The sequence below is a fragment of the Mauremys mutica genome, chromosome 3 (assembly GCF_020497125.1).
Source record: "Mauremys mutica isolate MM-2020 ecotype Southern chromosome 3, ASM2049712v1, whole genome shotgun sequence".
Lineage (NCBI taxonomy): Eukaryota > Metazoa > Chordata > Testudines > Geoemydidae > Mauremys > Mauremys mutica.
The window spans coordinates 20320831-20345234 of record NC_059074.1 but is presented as its reverse complement, the minus strand read 5'-3'; the positions used below and the strand labels follow the sequence as shown (position 1 = coordinate 20345234).

Sequence of the window (24404 nt, the reverse complement as noted above, 5' to 3'; positions counted from 1 at the left end):
AATATTGGAAATAATTAATCTTTCCAAATATGTAAAGCAGTAATTTCTGCAATCAAGTCAGAGACATGTAACACTTGTTATGTAAACCTTTGTACAGTAAGAAAAATAACCTGGAATTTAGAGCAGAGCCTAGAAATACAGTAAATATCAGGAAGTTTTGTAAGCTGCTTTCGCCTTTTTCCATCCAGTATTGTCTAAATTGTACCTTATTAGTGTGTTGTGATTTCATACCAACAAATTTGTAGCTGTTTCTGGTCAAATAAATACAAGCTTAAGAGTGCAGTTTGAAATCAATGTGCTGGAATTGTGCATTTAAATCCACTGAGCCGTTAAGAAACAGGATTTGTGAACATGTTTTGTGAAAATGCTCTCTTGAAAAAGTTCTAATATTTTGCTGAAGCCGAATAGATTCATTATTGTAGCAAACCAGCAGGGTTCTTCCCACTGTGGTCATGCTTTTTTGTTTCCTTTGGCCTAAGTAAGTGTCTTTCCAACATTTCATAGTTATAATTAGAAATAGGCTCCAGCTATGGAGTTTGAGTCCAGATGCAAATGCAACTTTCCTAAATTTCAGTGTATGTTTGGATTTAGTGCTGTGGTTTGATCTGCTGGAGAGACAGCCTCAAGCTGTGAAATTTGGGGCTGAATTTTCCCAGTGTTTGGAAGGGGGTTGGACCTACTGCTCTATTTTCAACCCACTTCTGGATATACTATGGGGGTTCTGCTACAGTTTTGGCATATGTGTGGCCCTGTATCTTTCAGGATGCTGATATTTCATCTGCCTTTAGAGCTACTCCACTATTTACCCTAAAACAATTTTCGTGGTGTAAGGGTGTGACAAAAGTTGCGCTGATAAGGTCTGATGGTTACTTCATTGTGTTCTGCACCTCTTGATGATGTTATTACAGTTAATTTTAAAAAATGCTTTATAAACACTTCAGCCAGCCCCAGTACTTACAACACAGAAGCACAGCACACAGCTGCCAAATTTAAAATAGGAGCACGTAGAAAGATGCCACAGATGGATCATGTCATATATGGGGGTTGAATATGAATGTTGGGTTCCTTCAGGAAAAGGTCTTGCCTCTTACCCTCTGTTGATTATATATTGCATTTGCTGCTTTAGAACATAGGTGTGGGGTAAATATAAAAGGTACAGGAGAATATATTCCACCCAATTTACTGGCAGGGAACAACAGCATTGCATTTCTTCTACCCCCCGTTTTCAGTCCTGGACGGCAGTGCTCGGTGTGGTATGCTGCAGTGCTCCATCGCCTGTGTAGAGTGGCTTGGCAGCAGTTGAGTGGCGCAGCTGTTGAGCGGCACAGCTGCACACAGAGAAACGTGTCTGGAGAACAGCTGATAAAAAGAAAAAAACACCATTTTTTCCCCAGTGAAAAATTTCTAACAAATTTTAATTTGAAATTTTTCATGTAGATTTTTCACAGGCAAATTTCCAAACTGAAAAATATTCAAAATTCTGATTGTTCCCTCTCCTTCCGTTTTTTGCCATTGAATTACAGTATAATAAAATGCTATCTAGAGGATTTTTTCTCTTCATTTTTCCTCTTTATCTTTGTTTTTTCCTCCTGTTGACATTTTCCAAAGTCAAAAAAGTTTTGAAAAGTTACAGAAGGAAAAAATATGAAAAAAAAGAACAAAACCAAAGCCTGGGCTTTATTCATTTTATTGCACTTAGTGGGAATAATGGGGAAGGCAGAAGGTGAGGAAAGTGGTAAAAACAAAAAATTAAAAATGTAATTATTGATTTTGGAGAAAAAAAATAAATTAGAAACCAAATTTTCATTTCACAACTTCTCATAAAAAATCAACAAAAATTACATTTTTATAGGAAAAAAGTACAGTTTTAACCAGAAAATGTTTCTCTGGAGGAGGAGCGTTGATGTAGCTGTGTCGGTCCCAAGGTATTAGAGAGACAAGATGGGTTATTGGACCAACTTCTGTTGGTGAGAGACACAAGCTTTCAAGTTTACACAGAGGTCTAATTCAGGTGAGCTCTCTCACCAACAGAAGTTGATCAAGTTAAAGATACTACCTCACCCACCTTCTCTCTCTCAAGCTATACTGTGCTAGCAGCTGGCCAGCAGGGAGAGCAGCACAAAGAAGGCTGTTTGCCTCCAGGCAGACTCGGAGAGGGAGAGGTTCTGGTTACTGGGTCTAGCTCTCCCCACTGCTCTAGGAGAAAGAAGGAGAACCCCCGGCACCTTCCAAAGCTCAAGGGGAGAAAGGTGCTATTGGTGAAGGGCTGGAGATTAAGAGGAAGCAGAGCCTAGAGGTGAAATGAGGGATTCAGAGGGGATTGGGATGAAAACGGGGAAATAGACTCATAGACTTTAAGCTCAGAAGGGACCATTATGATCATCTAGTCTGACCTCCTGCACAATGCAGGCCACAGAATCTCACCCATCCACTCCTGTAGCAAACCCTTAGCCTATGTCTGAGTTATTGAAGTCCTCAAATTGTAGTTTGAAGTCTTCAAGCTGCAGAGAATCCTCCAGCAAGTGACCTGTGCCCCATGCTGCAGAGGAAGGCAAAAAACCTCCAGGGCCTCTGCCAATCTGCCCTGGAGGAAAATTCCTTCCCGACCTCAAATATGGCGATCAGTTAAACCCTGAGGATGTGGGCAAGACTCACCAGCCAGCACCCAGGAAAGAATTCTCTGCAATAACTCAGATCCCATCCCATCTAACATTCCATCACAGACCACTGGGCATACTTACCTGCTGATAATCAAAGATCAATTGCCAAATTAATTGCCAAAATTAGGCTATCCCATCATACCATCCCCTCCATAAACTTATCAAGCTTAGTCTTAAAGCCAGATATGTCTTTTGCCCCCACTACTCCCCTTGGAAGGCTGTTCCAGAACTTCACTCCTCTTTTGGTTAGAAACCTTCGTCTAATTTCAAGTCTAAACTTCCTAGTGTCCAGTTTATATCCATTTGTTCTTGTGTCCACATTGGTACTAAGCTTAAATAATTCCTCTCCCTCCCTAATATTTATCCCTCTGATATATTTATAAAGAGCAATCATATCCCCCTTCAGCCTTCTTTTGGTTAGGCTAAACAAGCCAAGTTCTTTCAGTCTCCTTTCATAAGATAGGTTTTCCATTCCTCGGATCATCCTAGTAGCCCTTCTCTGTACCTGTTCCAGTTTGAATTCATCCTTCTTAAACATGGGAGACCAGAACTGCACACACTATTCCAGATGAGGTCTCACCAGTGCCTTGTATAACGGTACTAACACCTCCTTATCTTTGCTGGAAATACCTCACCTGATGCATCCTAAAACTGCATTAGTTTTTTTAACAGCCATATCACATTGGTGGCTCATAGTCATCCTGTGATCAACCAATACTCCGAGGTCCTTCTCCTCCTCTGTTACTTCCAACTGATGTGTCCCCAATTAATAACTAAAATTCTTGTTGTTAATCCCTAAATGCATGACCTTGCACTTTTCACTATTAAATTTCATCCTATTACTATTACTCCAATTTACAAGGTCATCCAGATCTTCCTGTATGATATCCCGGTCCTTCTCTGTATTGGCAATACCTCTCAGCTTTGTGTCATCCGCAAACTTTATTAGCACATTCCCACTTTTTGTGCCAAGGTCAGTAATAAAGAGATTAAATAAGATTCGTCCCAAAACTGATCCCTGTTAGCTAGAAAGATGAGGGGCAGAGGTAGGGTGACCATATTTCCGAAAGGGAAAACCCAACACAGTGTGGAGCTAGTTCAAGCACACACACACCCCCTTGCAGGACTGTTCCAAGTCCTTCACCCCACTCATGAGGGGTTGCTGCTTGCCCAAGCCCTAAACCCCCAACCCCCCACGAGAGACTGGAGCTTACTCAAGCCCTGCCTGACCCCGCCCAAGCCTTGTCTACCGCACCTGTGTGGGTATCGCCATTCTCCCTTCCCCCTCCGCCTCCTCCGATCATGTTGGCAATGTGACAAATGCCCACATTTGCCAAAAAAATCAGGACAGCGAGGACAGTTTAAAAAAGGGACTGTCCTGGCCAAAATGGGACGTATGGTCACCCTAGGCAGAGGGACACTCTGAGGTAGGGGGAGTAGTGAGAAATTTGATGGATTTGGAGTGGAAGGGGAACTACTGATGGACTTGGTGAAGAAGCAGATGTATTTTGAGGGGCTGGAGATGGGGGAGTTGATGGGTTTGATAGAGGGGATTTGAGATTCTGCTGAGGGCAAAGGGGTTTGCAGTTCTGACAGAACTTGCAACTGGGACAGCAACACCAAGAGCATTTATAGAGCCAGCTTCTCGTCCCTCAGCTTTAGGGCCAAATTACTCCTCTGAACATAGAGCAACAAGTGGTCAACCTGGCAGACAGGATTTATGTATTTGAGGGCTCTAAATATTGTTTCCTCAATGCTCATTCACTGACTAATAGGCAGCTTGTTCCATTTGTTTTATGGTTGCTAATACCAATAAACACTTTTAATCCCCCAGCAATGAAATAGACTGCAGTTCTCGAGAAACTGGACCTGCTGGAGCACTCAAAGGCATCTTTTCAGTAGGATCATGAGTTGTTTGGGAGGAACCAGTGAAACTGAATGGCTGCCTAGCTGAACATTTAATCCTGTGTGATTGTTTACATGATTGTCATTCTGATTATGCCGCCGTCCATGATTAGTGAGCCTTGCTCCTTTCACTACTTTACAGTTATGTTAACAACTCTAAAGAACTGCCAGCATAGCCACTTTAGCAGCAGACAGTTACACTGTGCTTTTTTTATTGTTATTAGTGTTCAATTTTAGGGGTTGCCAGACACTAAATACTAAGTCTTCTCTTTATAGTTCTATGGTAATTTGTCCTACAGTTATAAAGTAGCTCTTCTTTTTCCTCCTGCTTCCTGCTAGACAAAAACTCACTTTTAAAAAAAAAGACTGAGCAAACAGAAAATTGTTCCATTTTTTATATAAACGGTGATTATATGAATAGATATTATCAAGGTTAAAAAAAGAATGCAGAGCAATTTATTTCTGGAAATCCCATGGCTTTTTTTTTGTTTTGTTTTGTTTTGTTTGTTTGTTAAGGGTGGTTCTATTACATTTTTCCAGAAATATTTTTTCAAATGCAGTTTGTATTGCGGTACTGACATTTAGTGCAAGTCTGGGTAAAAATGATATTTAAAGATCTTAAGATATATTCTTGTACTACAACAATAAATGCTGCTAGCTTTCAGGTACAATTATTATTCCATCTATTCTTAACATTTTTATTCCATGTATTCTCTCTCTTTCTGGTAGACGCCTTGTATTTCCAAGACTGAAAATCAGCCTCAAGGACTTGCAACTAGTGTTAGGTGGGGACAGACACCCATCAATCAGTCTACACCCTGGGACACAGATGAACCACCCTCTAAACAGATGAGGGAGAATGAAAACCCAGGTATGTTTCCAATCTTCTTTGTAATTCTACCAGGGAAAATAGTTCAAAGCAAATTCAATACACTATCTCCAATTACCTCTCTAAATTAGACTTTATTGTTAGTCCTTTATATATATATTATATATATATATATACACATATATACATATATACACACACAAACACTGCAGCTGGATTTTTCTCTCTCATTGTAAAGACCCCCTCAAGTTTCCTATACAGCAGGGCTAATAGAAATGTATTAAGATGCCTGCAAGTTCATTAATGTGTTTTTCCCCTTCTCTGTTTTTGTCAGAGTAAAAGGCACTGGGTAGTACTTTAAGATCTCTTTTATGTCCAGAACTACCTGAAACGATTTCCAACTTCCATATACACATTGTACATTGTGCAGCTATGCCAGATGCCTAATTGCAACCTCTTTGTAGTGGCTGGAGCACTACTATTACACATGCAGGGTGTTTGTCAGGGAGCCATGAAAGCACGGTGGGGAAAGAGGTTAATTTTCTTGGAAGCATATACTTAAGCTGCATAAAGCACAAAATACATAAAATTGTAAACATGCTGCATGTTACCTGATCAGTATTTTAACAATTGCACTCACATCACTGCAGCAATTTTAGGCACTTATCAGTTTGGAATAGTTCCAGATCCTGCACCACTTTATATATTGTAAAGAAAAAAGAAACCTTAGGTGCTACTAAAAGGTTCATTTATGGGCAGCATTTACATAAAGAGAAAGTTAGTGGGTTTTTTGTTGTTTTTTTTTTTTGCCAAAATTGTTCTTATTTCTAGCTTTCCTTTTTCCTCTCTGTCCCAGGTACAGCACCATGGGTTACAACAGTTGCAGCCGGTAGCCAGCCAACTCTTATAACTCATTCATATGGAATGACTCAGCCTCCAACCTTCAGCCCAGCAGTGAACGTCCAGGCCCCTATCATTGGAGTTACACCCTCACTCCCTCCTCACGTTACCCCTCAGCTTCCATTAATGCCAGCTCATTATCAGCTTCAACAGCAGCCTTCACAGCCTCTGAATAACATGGTTGTGAACCTGCAAAGCCAGCCTTTGTACACTAACAGCCAGCCGATCATGTCCTCTATGACTGGGGTTGGTCAGGTGACTCACCCAGGCCACACCGCAGTAGGGAATGGTCATATGACTTGCCCTATTCTGCCTCCACCACCACCTGCTCTGCCTTCAGCTGCCCTACCTAATAGTGTCCCAGCTACCAATGGGCAGGCTGCTCCTCAGCTTCCTCCCAACCAGACGGGCAATCAGGAGACCACAAATGGGGTACAAATGCTACGGACTATTGGCGTGGGAAAGTACGAGTTCACAGACCCTTGGCATCCAAAAGGTAAGTCAGACTGGACCTCTTAATGTTGTTTTTGGTACATGGTGCCATAATACACGGGCTCTCAGACATGAATTAGGCCACAGTATTCAAGTTGTGCCAAGAAAGCTGTAAAAGAGGCACAGACTAGCCAATAAAAACATCTGTACTGTTGATGTACTTGTGCCAGCACTCCAGCATCAGTTTCCTGTCTTGTGCTCTGCAGTAGCTTTTATGAATTAAAGATGACAAAACCAATTCTTAAGAGAGGGAGAAAGAAAAGCTTGGACGTTTTTTTGTATTGAATGACACCTTTTAGGGTCCATCAAAGAATCTGGTATTCCACATCTCAACGCATGTGAGATAGCTGCTGTTCAGTGCTGCACAGTTTCTATGATTCCTTTTGAGATGTAATATATTTATTTATGTCAGACCACTTTCTTTGGCTTGAGTTGAGCCTGAGCTGCAAGAGTAAAAACTTGTTTTTAACTGTTTCCGCCCTGTCCATTTCAAAGGGAACCAAACAAGTGAAAGTTACATTATTGACTGGAACCAAAGAAAGCCAGTGTTAAAGGTGAAGGTCTATGCACTATCCACTTCATTGAGCTTAAGTGTTACAATAACCTATGAACAGTGGATCTTCAAAGGTTGATCCTTCCTGAAGAGCAGCTTCGAAATGTGCTGCTACACTCAGGCACAATGGAATGTTATATTCAGAGTTTCAGTCTGATACCAGATACTGGAATGTTGTTTTAATCTAGTCTTTGTGTGATGATCATTTTTATTTCACTTTTTGGGTTTTGCCCAGCTTTTAAAAAAATCATTAACATAGCATGTGTGAAGCTGAAACAAAATTTAGCTTAAAAAACCACAAATATCATGTCAGCAAAATCTATTTAATTGATGCAAAAGACCACAAAGAATCCATTAGGTCAGTGGTGTTATTTTTATATTTGTATTTAGGCAAGGCCCATGTGTAAATTATGTACTCAGTATTAGCTATTAAAGTCTATTGTGTAAATCTGTATTAAGGCCAAGGGATCTTTATTAAAAAATGGTCAGCCCAATAACCCTTACTGCTTATTACATAAGTTATATTTTGGCAGGTGCAAACCCTTACCAACACCTCTTGAAAAGCCAGTACTGCACATGCTCAGCAGTTATTTTCCAAAGCAAAATATTGTGACTGCTTTCTAGTTTTTCAGTCCCAAACTACCAAATACAACTAAAGCCCATTGCAGGCTGTTGGCCTTCCTTATTTTTCTCTCCTATAAAGGCTAAATGGGCTTTGAGTGATACAAGTACAGACAAGCAGTTGAAAATGGGTAAACTGCTGTTTTGAGTATTTTTGTCAATTGTTTCCCTTAAAACAAATCGTTCTAGTCCAAGACCTTGTTTTCCTGGATGGTTTTAAATGTTATAAACCATTGGGGGAAAAGGGACTTCTAGACAAAACCTGAGAGATTCTTAGCTGTGGTGGTTCTATTAGATCCTTCTCTATTATACTGAAGCCATTCCTTTTCCAGAGCAATGTTTCTCAACCTTTGTGGCCGGTTACCTCAGTTTACCAGACAAAGGGTGTGATTACATTACAGCGGCTGCAGCAGCATAGCACAGTAGCACCACAGTTTAGATGCCTCCTACATCAACGGAAGGGATTTTCCATCAGTGTTGTTAATCCATCTCTCTGAAAGGCAGTAGCTAGAAGAATTCTTCCATTGACCTAGCTGTATCCACACTGGGAGTTAGGTTGACCTAATTGCATCGCACAGGGCACAACATTTTTCACAGCCTTTAGCAATGTAGCGAGGTCGATCTAATTTTTAAGTGTAGGCCAGGCCTAAGGCCCTGATTCAGCATGTGCCCAGTTGTAAGTACTTGTGTAGTCCCATTGAAGTCAATGGGATTGCTTAAAAACCTTGCTTAATCAGTGCCAGTAGCTTCAGGTGTTCCAGATGCAACCTACCACTCCCCATCCAATTGTGGGCATTTAATTTGCAATATAACTCTGTCTGCTTCAAACCATAGTCTAATCTCATTAGGGTGACCAAATCACAACACTAAAATATCAGGACACATTGGGGTGCCGTCAGCCCCACCCACAGTCCACCCCACTCCTCCCAGGGTCTGCCCCCACTCTGCCCCAGGTCCTGCCCCCTCCTCGTTTGGCCCCCCTCCACCACACCCTTCCTCATCCCCCCAGCCCTCTGTTGGCTTGCTGCGTCCCTCCTCAGTCCCCAACCCACTGCTCGCCTCTTCACCCTCGCCACCCATCACTCGCCTCTTCACCCCCCCGCCCACCACTCACCCCATGGCGCCGACTTCCCCTCCGCAGGGTGGATGCTTGCCCACCCCCCACCTCTTCCCGCCCAAGCATCCGCCCTCACTCCGCCCCCATTCCACCCCTTTCCCCCAAGTCCCCTCCCCTGCCCTGCCTCTTCTCACCTCCTCCCCTGAGCGTGCCGCATCCCCACTCCTCCCCCCTCCATCCTGGAAAGTGCTAAGCGCTGCCAAACAGCTGTTAGGTGGCAGGAAGCACTGGGACGGGGGAAGGAGTGGGGATGCAGTGTGCTGGGGGAGCGGGAGAGAAGGAGATGAGGAGGAGGGAGCTTGGCTTCAACTTTTCCCTGTGGGTGCTTCAACCCTGGAGCACCCACGGAGTTGGCGCCTCCCACACGCTTGCCTCCGTACCTGAATATCGGGACAAATGGCGTCCCAATCGTACATTGATCGTAGGGTGACCAGATGAGGGGAAGAAAATATCGGGACACATGGGAGGGGGGGAAGGTCCGCCGGCGGAGCAACAAAAAAAAAGCTGAATGCTGCCAGTGGAGCGAAATATTGGGACAAATTGCATCCTGACAAAAGATCGGTCGGGACGTGGGACAAACACCTAAATATCGGGATTGTCCCAATTTTATCAGGACATCTGGTCGCCCTAAATCTCATGGTGGAAAATTCATTATCATGGCAAGCTTTTAATATTGGTTTTCAAACTCTTGACTACCAATGATGCTAACACTGCACCAAACTCTAGGCTTGCAATTGTAAAAGTAGTCTTAGCTCCGTTATGTGTTAGAACACAGACATATGAGGCAGGGAAACAGTGGGTTACTTGAATTCAGAGAAGCTACTACTTAAGGTGAGGAAAGGGTACAGAGAATGCCGGTCATACAAGGCCAAAGCAGAAGAACTTAGTATCCCTATGTGTGATTGGGAACCTTTGTTCCTAGGACATGTTCAGAAGCAGAATATGGAGAAAACCACCAGTTCTAACCAGTGACAACTGCTAACCGATTAGCCGTGCTATTTTTCATAAATTGCTGGCTAGACAGCTGTTTTCCCAGGAATTAGATTTAACTAGCTTCCCTATGTAGGGTCATCAGCAGCTAATTTATTCCCTGTCTTTTAATGGTAAAGAGAGACAATGAAGCATGCATATACAAATGCCTCAAAAGCAGAGCTTGTTTTACAAAAAAAAACCCAGGGCATTTCTTCCTCCGCTTCTAATCTTGAAAGCCTTTATTTATAAAACTATAATTCTGCTTGGCAAATCTAATGTCAAACAAGCATATACATTATTTGCTTTTTTAGGAAAAAAAAAGGAGGGGGCAGGCAGCCAGGGAGGGAAGGGAGAAGAAAACTGAGTTTTGAAACCTGACCTTAAAAACTTGCTGTGGTAGAGTAGGATTCTTATTGTAAACTATGTGGGTTATTTTTTTAAGGCTCTACAGCCCAATTGATTTCATGCTCTTACATGATAGACAGCTTGCTCTCAGAGAGGAAATGGAAACACAGTGTGATGATATCAAGCTGTTGAAACATTTAAAGTCAGAACTGGTTCTTTACCATTGTTTAAAAGATTTTCTCTCTTTTGGGGGGGAACCTTGGTCAGCAATATAAGAAGATCTGCTGCAGACGGCCTTAGGATCTCTCTTATTAAATTCTTCAGATTTTCTATTTTATTGTTTGACTTGACAGTCCAGTCTTGCACGGGTCTGAATAATTACAGAACAATCCCCTGAGTGAAAGAAGAGAGCTTGCCAGTCAGAATAAGGGGAGTACTGATATTTTTAGACTTCATTAGTGAACTGATTTGAAATTTCACATTTTGTTTCCTATAATTATGTTTCATTTGGCTGAGTTGTATTCCTGTAGGGGCCAAATTAGAATGCATTCACTCAAAACTGTGTTGCTTAATTGGTTACTTCTATTTAAAGCTAAACAAATAAATTACAAAAAATTAAAGGCACTTTTGATATGCTGTTTCATTTGCAATAGGTCAAAGTGATCTTCTGTAATGTATGACTGAAGAAGTCAGATTGTTTGTGTTTTCTTGAATGTTAACAAGAACAGTTAGATACAGCAGATTTTCTTTCTATTTACGGTGTAAAGGACAATCCGGCAATGTTTACTCATGCAAGTACTCCCTTTAATTGTAATATGACTTCTTGCATAAATAAAGATTTACTTACATGAGTCAGGCTTGCAGGATTTGCCTTTAAGTCTTTCTTCCTAACTGGGTTGTGGGAGGCGATCCTGTGAGGGTTTTTGTTGTTTGTTTTTGTCACATATTAAATACATTTTTTTATATTTAGCCTCATTAATCAAATGGATTTCCTATTTTAAAAGCAGCTACATTATGGGAAAAGTTAATAGTATTTTAAAAAATAATTACTTTTATGCACCATGTGTGAAGAATTGTATCTCTGCTTTGTGAAATGTGTGGGATCTATCAGACATGATCAACAGTAGTACTGAGATGTGACAGTAACTGCCTTTGGGCTGAATTTACAGTAAGCATTTCTAGCTGTCATCCAAAGCCATGTCACCTTCATACAGAAATGTCACACAAATATTTTAGTACAGAATTAGCTATTGCACTCCATCCCTGTTTCAAGTCCTGTTCTGTCTTGGAAAGATAAGTGTCATGGGAATTAGAAAGGAAAGTATATTCAGAACTATGCGCTGAAGATCTACTGAAGCTCACATAAATAAATATGTACATGCTTGCTATAGAATATGAAATTATAGTGAGTCAAGAAGAATGTTCAAGTACAGTTTTAGAATCTGTCATTTGCCCAGCCCACCTGCCTGGAGGAGTAAGGGGATGTAAGTCGCCCCTTTACTCCCTCACACATGCTACCTGAATTGCGATTCATAGCACAATGTAGGAGAGCAGCCTCTTCAGGGCTGCTATTTCACCTTCTGCACTGTTGAGCCTGGAGTGGGGCAGAGCACAGCTGAGCCAGCATGTGAGATGGGCGGAAGTAATCTGTATCAGATAAAGGACTGGAACAGATTACATCCTTTCTGGAGTAATGGGAGTACCAAACTGAGATTGAGTCCTCATGGGGCAGCACAACCGCATGCTTCCTCTTACTGAGGGCCTGTGGAAAATCCACAGAATAGTCCTGCCATGTGTACTACATTAAAATTCCAAGACAAGCTCTGAGAACTCTCAATATGAAAAGTCTATTTTTAAAGCAATTTGATATAACGTCAACCATGGAAGCTAACAAGGTTCTGTACTGCAGTGCTTTCCCCTGCAATTTATAATTAGTCTTGAGAGGCTTTGGTTTTAATTTATGAATTTTGATGGATAATATTGCTGTTTATTTCCAAGTATTTTTCTTTTATATTTTACTGGTTTTAGTGTTTTTTTCACTAGCAAGGAAAATAAATCAGATGCTAATTGTGAAATAAGAAAGAAATAACTGTAGAAGTCATCACAGATGAAGAAATAAAATCTGAGCATTTTGTACCTATAATACTAATTTCTCAACACTTCATTTTCAAACATCATGAATTAAAACCAAGGTGATGCCTACAAATGAATACTGTTGCACCATCACTGACCTAATCAAACGGAGCATTTATATTCTTCACCCTGGACCTCATTACACTGGAACCCTCTTTAGCCCTCAAACAATACTAACCTTTATTCTTTGTAAATGTTGACTTGGTACAACGCAGGGTTTTGTTAATAATCATCCATTTCTCTTTCTGTGCAAAAAAATGATTTTTACTGATTTAGGGCTTATTTTTAAAGGGGCTTCAGCTTGACCTACAGATTTGTGACTGTAACTAATTCTGGGCAGAAAATTGGGAAAATTAACTGCAGGTGCAAAAGCTAACTTTTAGCTCTCGAACTACCTAAGAGAAAGCAGGGTCCTGTGGTTAAGACTTTGGATTGAGACACAGAAGTTCTGGATTCAATTTTTGACTTTGCCACAGACTACTTGTGTGGTCTTGGACAAGTCATTTATTCTACGTGTCACACTTCCCTGTTTGTATTATTGGGATGATAATACATCCTCTCTAATCTCCTTCATCTGTTTTGTCTATTTAGACTGTAAACTCTTCAGGGTAGTAAATGTCTTTTACTGTGTGTTTGTAAGTGCCTAGGACATTGATGTCTTGATCTTGTTAGGCCAAAATACAAATAAATAATAACCTGTAGGCCCAATGTGGTAACTAGATATCAGCATTCTAGCACATTCACCCACTGTTTTTAACTCGCAAATAACTGCATGTACAATATCAGACCCTTAAAAATATAATCTTTCCAAGATTAAATATAATGATTGTAGGGAAGCTTTAGGCACTCAGACACCACAGTAATCAGCAGAACGAGGTTGCAATAATAATTTTCGCCAATGCATGCTCCAGCAGGATTGTTTTCAAAGTTCACCACTATATCTTAATGCCACCATTCTTCACATACAGAGAGTTTTAGTGGAATTGTCAAAGAGAATTTGTAAGAGTCCTACATCACTTACAGAATGCACAGTATAAAGGATAGGTATTTGATCTGTAGTTAATTTATTTATTTTTGATTGATGAACTGGCAATCCAGAGCAAGTGCATGTCTTCTAATTTCTGACTTCCAACCAGAACATGAGAATCGAATTGCTACAATGTATTTTATTGGGACATTTGCAAATTAATTAATGAGAGTTGCCTAACTCTCTTTAAAGTAATCGGCTGCCTGATACCGTGTTTAATGCTGCTTTTTTAAATAGAGTCATAGGTACCAGACCTGGTACCCTTGAGTTCACATCCTTTTGAAAGTAATGTGTGACGAATCTTACCTTGCTTATGTCCTGTACTGGTAGGTGGTGTGGTTCCGCCACCAAAAGACCCTGTCCATGATAGAAATGGGGCTATATTTGAAAATATGATTTAAAAAAAATCTGAACAATTGACACAATTTCTCCCTGCCCAACTTCTTCAAACAATGGGTGATGGATTAAGGCTTTGAATGGGGGAATTGGTTTTGAATATGGATGGCAAGTCACTGTGGACCAGGTCTAACTATGTCCAAAACGGTTTTGAAAAACCACACTCAAGATGAGGTTCCACAGAATATGGTTTCCGAATCCCGTTAGCCTTGCCCATGCCAATGTCAGCCAACTATTTTCAAAATAAATGTAGGGGGAGTCATGTCTGACCTTTGTTTAAGTTTATTTTCAAGCACTGCTTTCTCTGTAATTTGGTCCTGGCCATTCAGTACTGTAGCCACATGGAACAAAGTATGGATTTTTTTTTAGGGCCCTTTGGATTCACACCATGTGAGCAGCAAATTCCCATGGACAATTTGTAAAATTCTTTGGCAGGCATTAATCATCCTGCCTTGGCTACCGCATTTTCCTCCTCTCTGGCCTTTCTGGCACTCTGACTTCACCCTCTTGAACCCATCAAAAACTCTGCTCCAGAGTTCATTTGGACCATCTTAAAATCCCTTCATTGGCTCCCTGTATCCTCCCAAATCAAATTCAGACTCTTTGCTCAAGGCTCTTAAATTTACTTTCTAATTTATCTGAACCTATCTCCCTTTGTTCCCCCTCTTCCCTGCCCTTCTTTCTTAGACTTGTGCCACTTATATAGATGTTCCATTTATGTCATTTTATATGCCCACCTGTCTACCTGCTTTCATGCTATTCTGTATGCTTAGAACAACCTTCTTCAAGTTTTTCTTTATCAGTAACTAAGACACAGTAACAAAGTAAACTACAAATTTCTGTCCGGAGCTTGGCTGTCCCTAGCGTTTCTCTCAGGATTTCCTCCCTTGCCACGGGAGCCACTTCCACTATAATTTCTTTAATTTTCTAGTAGAGTTAACAAAGTGCACCAGAATATACGAGTCCGCAGAAGTTCAGCACCTTACCAGCTCAGTATTAACCTGTGCAGATGGCATATCAAGCAGGTGGCGATTCTCAAATACACGGAAGCATCACAGACAGTGCTGGAGGATGCTCAAAAGATGTGGACTCTTGTATAGCAAAAGCCACCGCCATGTTCTGAGCCCTTCAGCAGCTTCTGTGGAGACTGTCACAGAGTCACAGGGTCTGGTCTATGCCTCAGCCTGTAACCTGTCTCTGGGAGTGACCCCTCTAGTGTTCCAGACCCCAAGGACACATAAACAGTTCCACAGGAGCAGGCTCACGGCCTCTAAGACTCAGAGTTTGGGCCTTTGACACCAGTGATCCATGTCTCTCTCCAGGGCTCATTGCAGCCAAGCCAGACTCCTGTGGGAGGCTTGTACTGTGCCCCTTCAGGGCACAATGCTCTCAGTATTTACAGTGACACAGGCAGTCTTTTCAAAATATGGTCACCATTTATTAGACAGCTGGCACACACAATCTGAAAGTCCTTAGGTTAGCCCAGAGAGGCAGAAGTTATGCCATAGTCCACCCTGTGCCATGATGAGTCAGCCAAGCAGTCATGGCCTCCATCTGCAGCTTTCTCTCTCTTCTTCTTTCCCCTCCTCCATTTCCTTATCTGTCTTCCCAGGGTTTTCTGCTGTTAGGTGCTGATGGTTCAGTCATTGGGGTGTCTCTTTGTCTTGCTGGATGCTCTGATTTAGGGTCAGTTTCAATCAGTTCTTTAATGACTTTACTTACTCCACCCAGACATACCTCATACCTCCTGCGCTGTTTTAGCAGGAGACAATGTTTTTTACAATGCGAAGTGCAGTGGGAAACTGAGGCACGCATAGGATTCATAAAAATATTTCAGAAAATTCCCAGTTGGTCACAAAGACATCATGACATGAAGCTTACTGTGAAGCTGAAGATTAGAACCACGTGTATGCCAACTGTGTTGTACAGCTGTGAAATGTGGGTGCTGAGGAGACTGAAGAGTGGTGAATTGACGATTCTTGTCATCTTCAGCAAATGGTAGGACAAGATTAGCAATGAGGATATTCGTAGACAAACCCAGCAACCACCTCCATCACCTCTGGTTTGGTCTTGGCAGTTTTCTTGGTACGAACATACATTTAGGATGGAAGACCAGCAATTTACAAAGTGCATTTATGGAGGATGCCATTTCACGGTTGGCAGCCACATGGAAGCTTCATTGGCACAGTAAGACCACCAGTAATGGACATAGACTGAACATCCATCCAGAACATCTTAGCTAGAGATCAGTCTGGACAGCACTCAGTCTACAGCAGGGGTTCTCAAACTGGGGGTCGGGACTCCTCAGGGGGTTGGGAGGTTATTTCACGGGGGTTGTGAGTTGTCAGCCTCCACCCAGGGGTGAAAGTAGAAAGAGCGGCAGTGGGGCTCCGGCGGCTATTTAAAGGGCTGGGGCCATAGCGGCAGCGGGAGCCCCGGGCCCTTTAAATAGCACCTGGAACCCTTAAAGGGCCCAGGACTCTCCTGCTTCTACCGCCCCGGCACTTTAAATAGCCCCCAGAGCCCTGCAGTACCAGCTGCAGGGCTCCAGCAGCTATTTAAAGGGCCCAGGGCAGTAGAGGCAGTGGGAGCCCCGGCGCTTTAAATAGCCCCCAGAGCCCTGCTGCCGCTACCCCAGGGCTCCAGCAGCCGGGCTCTGGTGACAATTTAAAGGGCCTTTAAATTGCCACCTGGGGAAGCCAGGCCGCCCCAGTACCGCGCACCAGCTCTTGCCGGTATGCTGTGCTGGGGCTTACTTTCACCTCTGCCTCCACCTCAAATCCTGCTTTGCCTCCAGCATTCATAATGGTGTTAAATATATAAGTAAGTATTTTTAATTTATAAGGGGGGGTTGCACTCGGAGGCTTGCTAAGTGAAAGGGGTCACTAGTACAAAAGTTTGAGAACTACTGATCTACAGGGAGGCTACATTCCTTTGGGATTTGTCTTGATTATGATAATGGTGGAGTCAACAGAAGAACCCTGCCATCCTGTTACTGTTCTCTGCTTTATACTTCATCTATGTAGCGTATTACACATCTATGGTGCTATTGTGAGCATCACAATAAACACACACACACACACATATATTCTAGAGATTCTGAAGTGGGCTATCTTAGAAGAGAACCAGAGGCCTCTACACGTGGATTTATTGAAGTGGAAATTTTTGGGAGTCTCACTCAAAATGTTTGAGAATATAGCAGACCATTGGTTACTCATCTAAAAACAGAGCAGTGGCTGAACATTCTCCAGAAGAAGTGGGGAGGAATTATTTCCTCCTTTTTGTCAACCGGAACAAGACCAAGAAGGATTCTGTCCCACATTATATTGTTTTTAAAAGTCTCAACAGGCTTGTGAAATAGAAACATTTCAGAACAGAAACGCTGCTCACCCTGCTGTGCCTTGAGATTACAGATGATATGGTCCTCTAACCCAAGGCAAGACTGGGCTTTGAACAGCAGCTATTTTAAATAATACTAATACTGTAGGACTTATATAGCGTTTTACATCTTCAAAGCACTTGACAAACATTAATTTTAAAAATTAACTGCTTAACTGGAAATAATTGATGTTCAGGTTTTGTAAGACAAAAGGACACAAGGACCTTGTCTAAAGCGAAAGCAAGAGTAACCATTGTAAACTTAGATTTGGAATAGGGAGATAGATAACTGCCCATCTGAAATGTTTCGTTGTGTGTTAGTTTCAGATGTTCTCATATGTGATAAAGTAATTACGGATTTCTGTTCTGTATGTTTAAAATCCATAAAAATACATTTTCCAAAGTAGGAAATTCTTTGGACGGCAATCATAGTTGGCTGTGTAAGAGAATTCTTATTAGCAATAGGTTTTTCTGATGCATTTCTGTACATTTGCCACAAGGATGTGTAACTAAGTCCTCCATGTTGCAATATACGAGTTTAATGATCTGTATAAACTTGTATTCAGTCTGTCTTCCATTATGGGTATATTCAAAACCTGTTGTTGTGCTATTTATATATCAGAGATTGACAACATATCTATCTCCACCCTCTCCCTCCCCCCGCCCCCCAACGCCAATGACACCACACCATCTTTATGTTTGCAATTTAGAGCAGTTGTTTTCCAAACTGTATGTTCTGGAAAGTAGGGTAAATTCAGCACAAGCAATAAAGTACATGAGATAGCAGGAATGATGCTTTTACATATATAAGTCCCTGGGCCAGAGCTGCACATAAAGCCTCTGCAACATTGCCTTCTATCAAATGAGTTCAGAAGTCATAGCATGTGTCAAAAGCAATTAGCTTTTCAAGTAAGAGCCTCACCTCTGTGGAGGAAAAATCCATGGAATGTTTTCAGGAGCCGGAGACTCAAGATAGTGCTTTGTCTGAGAATACATGCATGGACTTACCAAGACACAAAAATCCAGTGTATTACAGGGGTCGGTTATCTGATAAAGCCTAACACCAGTAAGATTTCCTTCCACAGAATCTGCTCTTGAAAGTCTTTATGTAATGCATCATTATTTTACTTTTTTGTGAAGACTTCCTTCTTGACACACCATGTGCAGCAATACAAACAAGTGAACTCAAGGTGTTATCAAAGATCCTTTAATTTACTTTCACGGTTGTAAAGTAGTATTGACAATGCTTCCTGACCTTAAGAATAAAGTCAGTTCAGAATTTCCCCAAAGCCAGGAAATCATTTTACCATTTCTTTTTCTCCCCAAACTCTTGGAATAAAAAGAAAGGCTTAAATTCATTGGATGTGAGGGAAACCCTTAGCTATTATTTCAATAAGACTTGATGTTCCTTAAAGTTAAAATTCTCTTTCTTTTCAAAGCCTATGGGAAAGGGCAACATAGAAAATCCTTGTACGAAGTACAGTACTGTAGTTGTTATTTATGAAGTGAAAGGCAGCTATATAAGTGGACAGAAATAATATCTTACTATAACTACAATGCACAATATAAATATATAAATATTTATTACAGAAAATAAAGCTATTTTATGGGAGAAATGGCTACTTCACGTGTACTAATGAAAATGATTTAATACAGTGCTTTTCATACCAAAGTGTCTTTGCAGACTTTACTGAGCTATCCACTATAGACTTGCTCCTAATACCCTTGGACTCAGGGGGAGCAAGATTGGGCATGAGGAATTGTTTTATTCAGCATTGGAGTGTGGCCATCTCTGGGGTGGAATGTGGCAACACTATAAAAGTTTAGGACAGGAAGTGAATAAGTATATTGGATCCAATTGAAACAAAAATGAGAATTTTAGGAATTAGATTATAATTATCTAAAAAACCTAGAATAATATGCTCACTCCTGGGAGTAATGACATGGGATATTTAATAGCCACCTCTGATTAGGATTTGGGTGTTCTGTCTCATTCAAGAGGCAGTGCTTCTAGTAGCATCGCATCCTCTAATCATTTAAGCATTGGATCAGTCCTGACTTAGAGAGAAGAGTACTACTTTGAACTGCCAACACCACTTCCACTTGTATTTGGGCTTTCCTGGTGGTTTCCTATCCAAGTGCTGACCCAGCCCCAAACCTGATCAGTTTATGAGATCTGGTGATGCTGATGATGATCAGTTTCTGAGAGCTGATACTCACCACACTCTCTTTTTTCCAGCCATTGATTTGGCCAGACTGCTTTTAGGAGAAGAATTCTCCATGCAGAGGTCCTTTAGCTATTCCTCCCCCTAGAGTCAGAGATACTGTTTCTTGGTGATAGTAATGTAGTAGAAACATCATAGCTAGGAAACTGTAAAACTGAGTTTTATGAGTTTTTTTATAGAGGTGAAACCCCCCTTGGATGTGTTTTTGGGGGAAAAGGTAATTTCTGTTTCTGGTATATAATGATACAGTGAATTGGTATGCATGCTAAGCATTGCTCACTATTGGATGGAATCAGAACTACTGAACTGTCTCACGAGCCTATATTGAGATGTATTGCTAATGGAGATTCTCCTTTACTTCAAGTGTAACGTGGGACAATACTGGGTCAACGCGAGTTGCCTTCTTTATCTGAGTAGCAGTGATGGGTGTATTCTCTACCTGTTCAAAGTAGAAGATTTCCTTGTGGGCACTATCTTGGTGTTTGACCGGCAAAGGCAACCTTGAGAGGCCATCTGCATTGCCGTGTAGAGTGGATTTCCGATATTTGATTTCATATGTGTGTGCTGAAAGTAACAATGCCCAACGTTGCATACGACTAGCAGCTAATGGGGGAATGCCTGTGTAAGGTCCAAAAATTGATGTCAGAGGTCGATGGTCTGTGAGAAGAGTAAATTTTCGCCCAAACAGGTACTGATGAAACTTCCGAATTCCAAAAACAATTCCTAATGCCTCACGTTCGATTTGGGCGTAGTTAGTTTCTGCTTTGCTTAGAGTGCGTGAAGCAAAAGCAATAGGTCTCTCTTCTCCTGAAGGCATAATATGTGACACGACTGCTCCCACTCCATAAGGGGAGGCATCGCAGGCCAATTGCAGTGGTAAGGATGGATCAAAGTGCGTTAGAACTTCAGAATTTAGCAATGCATCCTTAGCTTTGTTAAACGCAACATCACAGGCTTCAGTCCACTTCCAGGCCTTGTTCTGCCCAAGGAGCTCATGAAGTGGTTTTAGCAGTGTGGCTAACTGTGAGATGAACTTTCCATAATAGTTCAGGAGTCCTAGAAACGAGCGCAGCTGGCTTACATTTCGAGGTGGGGGAGCCTCCACAATAGCTTTAACTTTTGCAGGGGCCTTATGAAGACCTGCAGAATCAATGATGTGTCCCAAATATTCAACAGAGGGCTTGAAGAATTCACACTTGTCTTTGCGAACTCGTAGGCCATACTCTTCCAGTCTTTGTAGGGTAGCCTCTAAATTCTTTAAGTGATCCTCTTCATTTCTTCCAGTGACCAGGATATCATCCAGATAGCACTGAACTCCTGACAAGCCACACAAGATCTGGTCCATAGCCCTCTGGAACAGGGCGGGAGCAGATGTTATTCCGAAGGGTAGACGACAGTATCGATAAAGCCCCTTATGAGTCACAATAGTCAACAGCTCTTGGGACTTTTCATCAACGTGCATCTGTAAATATGCTTGACTCAGATCAATCTTACTGAACTTTTGTCCCCCAGCCAGGCCTGCGAAGAGGTCATCGATGCGGGGAAGCGGGTATTGCTCTGCACACAACACTGGGTTGACAGTGACTTTAAAATCACCGCAAATCCGGAGAGAGCCATCTTTCTTCACGATTGGAACGATAGGAGTGGCCCATGAGCTATGGGTAACTGGTATTAGGACTCCATTGGTGACCAGGCGCTCCAGGTCTGCTTCAACTTTTGGCCTGATGGCATATGGCACAGTTCGGGCTTTCAGATATTTTGGTGGACTGCCAGGTTTAATGTTCAATGTCACAGTGATTCCCTTCATACTTCCCAAATCATCTCCAAAAACAGCAGCATGTTTCCTTAGTATAGGGGTTAGACTGGTTTCTTCTTTAGTCATCTGGTGCACTTCTGCCCAGTTCAGTTGAATCTTCCCAAGCCAAGACCTACCCATTAAGGCTAGGTAGTTACCTCTCACCACAAACAGTGGCAATTTAGCCACCTGTCCATTGAGCTCCACCTTAACATCAATAGTGCCCAGCATAGGCACAGCTTCTCCCGTATACGTCTTCAGAACAGTTTTTGTTGCCTTAAGCGGAAGATGCTGTAGCTTTTCTTTATACACAGTCTCGGAGATCAGTGAGACGGCTGCACCGGTGTCCAGTTCCATGCGTATACGTTTGCCATCCAATAACGGGGTTACCCAGTATTCATGTGAGCCCATTGCCAAAGACAAAACATGCAGTGGCACTTCCTCTTGCGATGAGGTGTCACCTTGATCATCCTGGGTCTGCTCTAGGGTATGCAGGGTTCCTCTTTTTGTCGGCCAGACCACAGGCCTCTTTTTCTTTTGTTTACAGGCACACTCAATGTGTCCCTTTTTGCCACAATGTCGACACACCAGGTCCTTACACCAGCATTCTGATGCCTGGTGACCCGGCTTACCACAGCGGTAACATTCTTGACTGCACAGTTTTGTGGGTCGGTTCTTGTGACACTTTTTGCACCCTAGGGGGTGCACCGATGTATTGTGCCTCCCTTGTAGCCAGTTCCATGGAGACAGCAATATCAACAGCCTTCTGTAAGGTAAGCTGAGCCTCTGTCAGTAGGCGCTTCCGTATAGCTTCACTGTACAGGCCACACACTAACCTGTCACGCAGGGCATCATGTAACATTTCTTTAAATTCACAGTGTTCTGCTAGCTTTTTTAAAATGGCTACAAATTGTACAACTGTTTCATCTTCCTTTTGGTCTCTTTTGTGGAACCTATATCTTTCAGCAATTACCAGTGGTTTTGGGGAGAAATGAGACCCCAGGATTTCCACAATGTCACTGTAAGATTTAGTCTCAGGCTTAACAGGGTGTAGTAAGCTGCGTAGCAGAGAGTAGGTTTTAGCCCCTACAACAGTTAAGAATATTGGCACCTTCTTCGCTTCTGTAATGTCATTTGCAATACCAAAAAGCTCAAAACGCTCAGTATACACATGCCACTGCTCTGTATTCTCATCAAAAGGCTCCAGGGGCCTGGTCAGAGTAGCCATGATTTTTAGTTTCACTTTCACAGTCAGTGCAAACAAGCAGCTTTTGTGTTTGTTTGTTCTTTACCTTAACTTCTACTTCCTTCTGTTACTGGAGCAGCACCGGAATCCCATCCTCGTCGCCAGTGTTATATCCTTGGGGCACCCGGTGTAGGAAGCAATCACTTGAGGCCAGAGAGCAGGCAGCTAACCAAAACCTCCATTTTATTTACATATATACAGAGAGCTCCTCAGCCGGTTGAAACCGGTTGAGCTAACCCATAATAATCTAACTCAGTTGCCATAGCAACAAAACCATGACAACCAAATACACAACACTGCCCTGTTGAAGCAGGAAGATCTGAGTTCTTTTACTATGAACAAGACAGCTCTGAAGTGGTATTAATAAAAAAAATCCTTTAATCCACTTTCACAATGAGAAAATGGTGCTGAGATCACCTCCTCACTGTAGGGAAAAAGTCAGTTCAGAATTTCACCTCAGTCAGGAAAACATTTTGCTGGCAGGAGGACTGATCTAACCATCCTGATCTGAAATGGGGGGAATTAAAGGGCCAAATGTGAAGGTAGGGGGGGAAATCTTTTTAATTTATGAAATTACGAACAAACTTTCATGATAAGTGACACTGCAGGTTGGATGACAGAAATATTACCCCATGTAGTTAATTACCATTATTTTCACTGCTCTGTTCTATTTCACATCATAAAGTGGGCATTATGAAATGAAGCAGCTGATTTGGATAGTGAATGTTCAAACTGGGCAAAGGTTGGATGAAAATGCACCATCCTGGACACTGACACTGATACTTGCTAGTCAATAGCCAGGTTTTCAAAGTAAGGACAGATACAGTCAATCCTTCAGCTACACTTTCATTCATACTAATGTATATCTTCACATCCTTGATTCCAATATTGGTGCACATTCACATGACCACTTCACACCTAAGTGGCTGTGTGCATTAAATACCCGATTCTTTGTGCACATATTAGGTATTTGCAAGCAGATGTTTTTGCCCAGTTTCACGTGCCTAACTTTGGAAATCTGGCACCAAAGAGAATTTCTGTTGTGCTGGTGTGATAAATTCTGGTTCACATAGGGTTGATAGACTGTTTGTATCATTGTGCAGAATTAAGTGTTTTAAATAAATTGTTTTTTTCGTATGGGTCAGGTTGATCTTGTAGCAACTCCCACAAGTGCAGAAGGGCGACTTATAAATTAAATAGATTCTCCTCCTGTCAAGCCATTTTTTGGTATACTAAGGAAACAAAAATGAGAGGAAAATATAAATCAAACTAATGTGAATGTAAGTCCAAGTTTCAGTCTTCTGTCTGTTATAGGTAATTACCCATTAATTGGCTAAATGACAGTTTTCTATTCAAGAAAAGGTTTGTTTAGCTGTATCATGATGAAAAATTATGTAATTGCTATCATCCCCACATTGAAAATGATGAAAGCATTGCTTTTGTGTGATACTGCTTTTAGCCAGTATAATATCAAAAATGATAACAGTATGAAAATTGCACTGGCTGCTTTCATATTGTCTGTTTTGAATACCTCAGTGATATGATACAGGTAATGACAGGTACTTTGCAATGGATTCATTTGCTCCTTTTTCTAGGCTTAATACTACAGTGAAATTAAAGAATCGCATTAAGCAAACCAGGCGTGCCTGGATACAGTATAGACCCAGTATTAGAGACTGAGCACTGTTAGACTTTGCTATTCTAGTTATGATAATTAAATGATTATAAATAGGGGTGGGACATTAAATCATTTGTTTCTGAGTTAACAAGTGAAGAGGAAGCATAATTTTTAATTTCAGACCATATTTGT

At 41.6% G+C, this 24404-nt stretch overlaps 1 protein-coding gene across 5 annotated transcripts in view; it reads left to right on the top strand.

The window, feature by feature from the left end:
• Positions 1 to 24404, top strand: part of KLHL29 (kelch like family member 29) — a 544343-nt gene that overhangs the window by 343119 nt on the left and 176820 nt on the right. For all 5 annotated transcript variants that reach the window (XM_045008743.1, XM_045008742.1, XM_045008745.1 and 2 more), the window contains 2 exons: positions 5295 to 5436; positions 6251 to 6790. In XM_045008743.1, coding sequence (XP_044864678.1) covers positions 5295 to 5436; positions 6251 to 6790 — 682 coding nt within the window. The remainder of the gene's footprint in view (positions 1 to 5294; positions 5437 to 6250; positions 6791 to 24404) is intronic.